The following is a 6,000-nucleotide window of genomic DNA, read 5'->3' on the forward strand; positions in this document are numbered from 1 at the left end:
CTGATAAATGTTTCCTTCAATAGTGAAGAAGTACCCCACAAGCAGTATAAAAAGATAAAAGCATTTGAACTTAAGCATATAAAGTATACTTAAGCATAAGTATAAAACATATAAAATTGAGTCCCTTGATAATCTCTACTTAGCTCTTTTAGGTAGTGAGTTTGGACAACTGGCATAATAACACAGACAGATTGGCCCTTTAAATCTTAAGTGGGTTTAATCAAGTTGTAGTGTCAGCGTTTTCCTCACTTTGGGAATATGTCCCAAAACTTTCATCAAAGTCTGTGGGAAAGATGATTCAATCTCCAAATCTGTACTTAATTCATGGCCTTTCAGGAAAGTACATTATGATTAAAGAAAGGTTATATAAAAGGACTCACATCACAACTGTAGCTACCATTTGTAGAGCACCTTTAATGAGCCATACTTTAGTTCTAATCTTAATTAGTCTTATAAATTAGGCTTGCAAATGGAGTAACAAAGGCAGAGAAAGTTGAAGTAATTGAACTTTGGTCACCCAGTTAGTAAGTGTCACAACCAGGATTCAAATTCAGTGCTACCTGTCTCCAAAATCAGCGCTCATTGGCTCTAAACAAACCACACTTCCTAGGTCCCCTCAGTTCCCATCTGATGTACTCGTTTGAACAACCCAAGAAGGCGGATCAGCCCTGTTACCAACTGCTGCTAGCCTCATTTGCATCCTCAGGAAGTAAGACGCTGCCTTCCTAAGCCACATCACAAAAAACATCTTCTGGAGGGTATAGAAGAAGGAAAAAAAACATCTTTTTTCTTGCTTTTGTTCAAAGTGTATTAGGCAAAATGAGATTGTAAATTAGGTAACAAAGAGCAGATCTAGCTGCATAGTGATGCTAGAATGTACACCAAAGACAATGATTCTCAACTGTGACTGCACATTGGAATCACCTGGAGTGTTTTTAAAACTACAGATTCATAGTTCTCCCTCTTGTGATTCTGATTTGATTAGTCTGTGATGGGGTGCAAGCATCAGAAAAAAAAAATTTTTTTTTTTGAGTCAGAGTCTCACTCTGTCGCCCAGGCTGGAGTGTGGCGACACGCTCACGGCCACCGCAGCCTCAACCTGCTGAGCTCAGGTGATCCTTCTGCCTCAGCTTTCCAAGTAGCTGGAACTATAGGCGTGCATTACCATGTCTGGCTAATTTTATGGTTTATTATAGAGATGAGGTCTTGCCTTGTTGCTCAGGCTGGTCTCCAATCCCTAAGCTCAGGCAATCCTCCTGTCTCTGCCCCTCAAAGTGCTGGGATTACAGACATGAGCAACTGTGCCCGGACAGTATTAGAAAGTTTTAAGAGTTCTCCAGAGAATTCTAATGGACAGCCACTAAGAACCCCTGTCCTTGAAGGTAGCAGTGTGTGTGTACAACTTTCACACCTAATATCAGTTATTTTTTCTTGTTCCCATGTACCTGATAAAATTTGAAGCACAGGAGCAATATATTAGTGGCAAAGACACACAACCAGGACTTCATTACCTGGGTGGTATCTTCCATCAGACCACGAATCTTCTCCACGACATCGTTTCTCCGGTGCTGGCGCAGGGCGCTAATTAACTGGGCAAGGCTGGCCTCGGGGCCCCGGATGGTCCAGTGCTGCAGGGCTGCGTAGGCCCGCTCGTGGTCCGCCGTGTACCCGTTGGAGAAAGCGGCCACCTCCCTCTCACTGGCATTGCAGAGAAACTGATAGATATCCTTCCACTGGCTTCCCACTTGGGCTGCTACAAGCTTCAGGATGTCAATACCTACACCAGAGCCAAAACAGAATAAAATAAACAAATGCAGGCTTGTATGGGAAGGTCTTATATATAAGGCTGCTCTGCTTTGACCAATGAACTAGAAGCAGCAGACATAGCCACTGCCTTCCCATAAGCACTTGACATGTGCAGCCCATCCTGGGGACTAGTTAGGGACCCTCATACAAATTTCTCTTCCTGAATGTGGAACCAGAAGCAGCAGCTATCGTGGAATTAAATCATCTCAAAAGATGTCTTGAAAGCCAAATCCAAACAAGGTATTCACAGTGATTCCCCCCACCAATATGGAATACTTCACGAATTTGCATAACTGATTTGTTACCCCAGTACCCTCCCTCCAGTAAATGCCTGGAACCACAGATGGTACTGAGCCCTCTATATATACTGTGTATGATTTTTTTTCATTCTTCACAATTCCATGGATAGAAGATTTCTTCTTACCATAGATCTTAGAAACCGCAGCATACAACTTTTTTCCCCCCTTTCCTTATTAAGTCAAGAACTTTCATCTTTTCAGTTAAAGAAACAGTCTACAACTTCTCTTTGGCATATCCAAATTGTCAACATCACTGCTCTTGTGCTTTGGATCCATTATTAAGTAAAACAAGGATGACTTGAACACAAGCACTGCAGGACCACGACAGTCACTCTTACAACTGAGATGACTACCAAATGACTGATAGGCAGGTAGCATCTACAGTGTGGATACACTGGACAGAGAAATGATTCATGTCTGTGATGGAATGGAGCAACATGGAGCAAGATTTCATCATAAGTTGGAGCTGCATGCAATTTCAAACTTATGTACAGTTTATTTCTAGAATTTTCCATTTAATATTTTTGAACCACAGTTGACCATGGGTAACTTGAATCTTGGAAAGCAAAACCATGGATAAGGGGAGACTAGTTTACTAAATACAACTTGTAATCAAATAAGTTAGAGGCTCCCAGACTAAAATATAGTGACTCAAATAAGCTAGAGGTTCCCAGACTAAAATATAGTGATCAAATAAGTTGGAGGCTCCCAGACTAAAATATAGAAATTTAGAAAAAGGGAAGTGGCAAATTAAAACTACAATGTACTTTATCCAGCACTGTCTAGGTAAAGGGTGCTCAGATTCTGCAAACAATGTCCTTTATGTCAGCTGATGATATACCCAGCTGTTCTAGCCCAAAAGAGATATTTCTTAAGAACATCTAACTTTTTGTACTCTATTTCATGCTCAACAAGCAATTTCCCAATCTGTTATTCAGTCTTCTAAGTTAACGTGCAGTTATAATGAAGACAACAGCCAAAATAACAGTATAATAACAATAGCTATTATCTTCCAGGTATTATACTAGGACATTAGCTCACTGAACATCTTTACAAGGCATTAACATTCCAATTGCACAGATAAGAAAAAAATACTCAGCAAAGTTAGGCTGCTGGCCCAATATCACAAAAGTAGGTGGGTTGGGTATTGAACCTAGATTACCAGGTTAGTAATTCAAATCCCATTGTGTGTAGCCACTGTCAAATATTCTAATAGGTCAGGAGTGGTATCTCACACCTATAATCCCAGCACTTTGGAAGGCTGAGGCAAGAAGACTGCTTGAGCCCAAGAGTTCGATATCAGCCTGGGTAATAACCTGTTACCACACACACACACACACACACACACACACACACACACAAATCAAAAAATTAACTGGCTATGGTGGCATGTACCTGCAGTCCCAGTTACTCCAGAGGCTGAGGCAGAAGGACCACTTGAGCCCAGGAGGTCAAGGCTTCAGTGAGCTGTGATAGTGCCACTGCACTCCAGCCTGGTCAACAGAGTTAAACCCTGACTCAAAAAAGAAAAAAAAGAAAAGAAAAAAAGAGCTAATAGATCCTATCTTCCAAGAGGAAGGAAATGCCTTGAGCAAATGACCAAGGCTGGTTAATCTGCCAGATATCTGCCCATGATAATTTAATATATTGGCATTCTGGCTCATCAGTCACTTGTAAACTCAGTGAGTGTGCAGCTGTGGTCCCCAAACCTGATGAATACAGGGTGAAATGCTAAAATCAAATCTAAAAGTCCAGACTCTCAGGATAAGCACCTGGCACCAACCCTTTGTGAGATGAGGCTCTCGCTGTACAGTTCGCTTTGGTGCCTCCCTCTTTATGGTTTCTTCTCTCTGCAGTTGCCAGAATTTTTCCATGGTGTGCATCTTTAACCCTTATAGGTAAGAGATCTGGTGTTTTACTACAATAGGTGAGTGAGTCCTCTGAATCAATATTATGTCCATGAATGAGGCCACACTCACGTGCCCTGATACCAGAGCTACTGTAGCTAACAGTGTCTTTAAAATATTTACTACTCAATTTTTAAAAAAGGAATCAAGGTCCCAATTGTGGTTTAGGGAAGAAAGGAAAAGAGAAAAAAAGAGTTTACTTTTCTGATTTTTCACTCAACTAACGGTTAACCAGAAAACACACACACACACACACACACACACACACACAATCAATTGTTGAGGAAAATATTTATAAAATGAGCTAGCAATTTTGCCTAATAAAAGAACAATAATAACTATAAAAATGTATCTGAAAATGGAGGACCTTGTGGTTCCTCAACATAAATCCGTACTCTATCAGGCAATCCTACTAGAAGACTGCATGCACATCCTGAATCAATCCCTGAAAATTGTTTTTAGAAAATAAGTTCCTAATAGATGGCTGTTTTCTTGTCAACTATACTAATAGAATGCCACAAAAAATAAAAACTTAAAAACAGAGTTCCACAAATTGAGTCATGACTGTACATCTCACACTGTTTTCCCTGGCAGTGTGGCGTATACCTGAACTGGTTGCTTTTCAGTTTTCATAGCAATGTTTTGTCAGATACAGTGCTTTTGATTTCAAGCAAATAGACTCCTCAAAAGACCCATGTCCTATTTAAAACCCTGCAGGTAACTTTAAGGAGTAAGCCAGCTCTTTGTGGTTGATGCAGTAGACTCTCCCAAACACCAAAAGGCTTGTTAGTCCCTGAATCTTAATTTAGGTCAATTTGACTAAGGCCTACAGTGTCTTACACAAAAAAAACAGACTGTGTTTTCTTTTAAGTAGGACCACTGCTTAAATCTCCATAATGCCATTGACAGTGTGGCTTTGGGCAAACCTCGAACTGTCATGTCCATTTCCTCATTTGTACCAAGGAGATACTATGGTCCCTGGGGATAAGTTAATTAACATTTTCTACGAGTTAATTTATTTTTGGAAGTACCCCTTCATTATAAAAGCTGCATATACTGGGCACTACAACTTAAGACTCGATGCATTTCAGATGCAAATATACAGTCTTTATAGAGTAATTACAGACTTTATAAGGTTTAAGTTTAACAACCATTGCTTCTTCCAAAACCCAGTACTGTATTTATACTTTTTTAAAAGCCACCAAAAAAAAAGGGAAAACAGAAAACACAAAGAATAAATACAATGAGATTTTCCTTCAACGAAAATTGACTGGAAGAAACATTTAAGGCCTACAAATCAGGTTTCATCTTGTTGTCTCACTCAACTAGATTTCTCTACTATGAAAACACAGAGTCAACTCCATGAAACTGGCCAGGGTCAGCAGTGTTCTCCACCACTGCCCCTCCCATTCTGAGGTTGAGGAATCAAAGATGAAGTTAACAACAGCCCCCTTGGAAGATACTAGCCTTTCGGTCTAGCACCTAATCACAAAATCCCATTTAGGAAACCAGTCTGAACTAGCCCATGAGTTCAGTGTACCTTGTCCTCGCCCCATCATCACCATGTAAGGGAAAAGAAGAATCTGTGGAAGATTCAAGAGTATTGTTGAGCAGTCACTGTGTTGTTGGGCTGTGTTTGTTAGACTGATAAATCATTATGCAATTTTTTTTTTTTTTTTTTGAGTTGGAGTTTCACTCCATCGCCCAGACTAGAGTGCAGTGGCACGCTCCCAGCCACCGCAGCCTCGACCCACTGGGCTCCGGTGATCCTTCCGCCTCAGCCTTCCGAGTAGCCAGAATTACAGGCACGCGCTACCAAGCCCGACTGATTTTTTTTTTATTTATTGTAGAGATGAGGTCTTGCCGAGTTGCCTGGACGGGTCTCGAACCTGCAGGCTCAGGTAATCTACTCACCTCGGCCTCCCAAAGCGCTGGAATTACAGACTGAGCCACCGAGCCGGCTCATTATGCAATTTTTTTTTTTTTTT

At 40.8% G+C, this 6,000-nt stretch overlaps 1 protein-coding gene across 1 annotated transcript in view; it reads right to left on the reverse strand.

Moving 5' to 3' along the window:
• TNFRSF21 (TNF receptor superfamily member 21) overlaps positions 1 to 6,000 on the reverse strand; it is a 68,241-nt gene that overhangs the window by 20,082 nt on the left and 42,159 nt on the right. The window contains exon 4 of the mRNA XM_008058464.2: positions 1,512 to 1,777. Within this exon, the coding sequence (XP_008056655.1) occupies positions 1,512 to 1,777 (266 nt within the window). The remainder of the gene's footprint in view (positions 1 to 1,511; positions 1,778 to 6,000) is intronic.

The sequence above is a fragment of the Carlito syrichta genome, unplaced genomic scaffold (genome assembly GCF_000164805.1).
Source record: "Carlito syrichta isolate Samal-C Ts95f unplaced genomic scaffold, Tarsius_syrichta-2.0.1 Scaffold303353, whole genome shotgun sequence".
Taxonomy (NCBI): domain Eukaryota; kingdom Metazoa; phylum Chordata; class Mammalia; order Primates; family Tarsiidae; genus Carlito; species Carlito syrichta.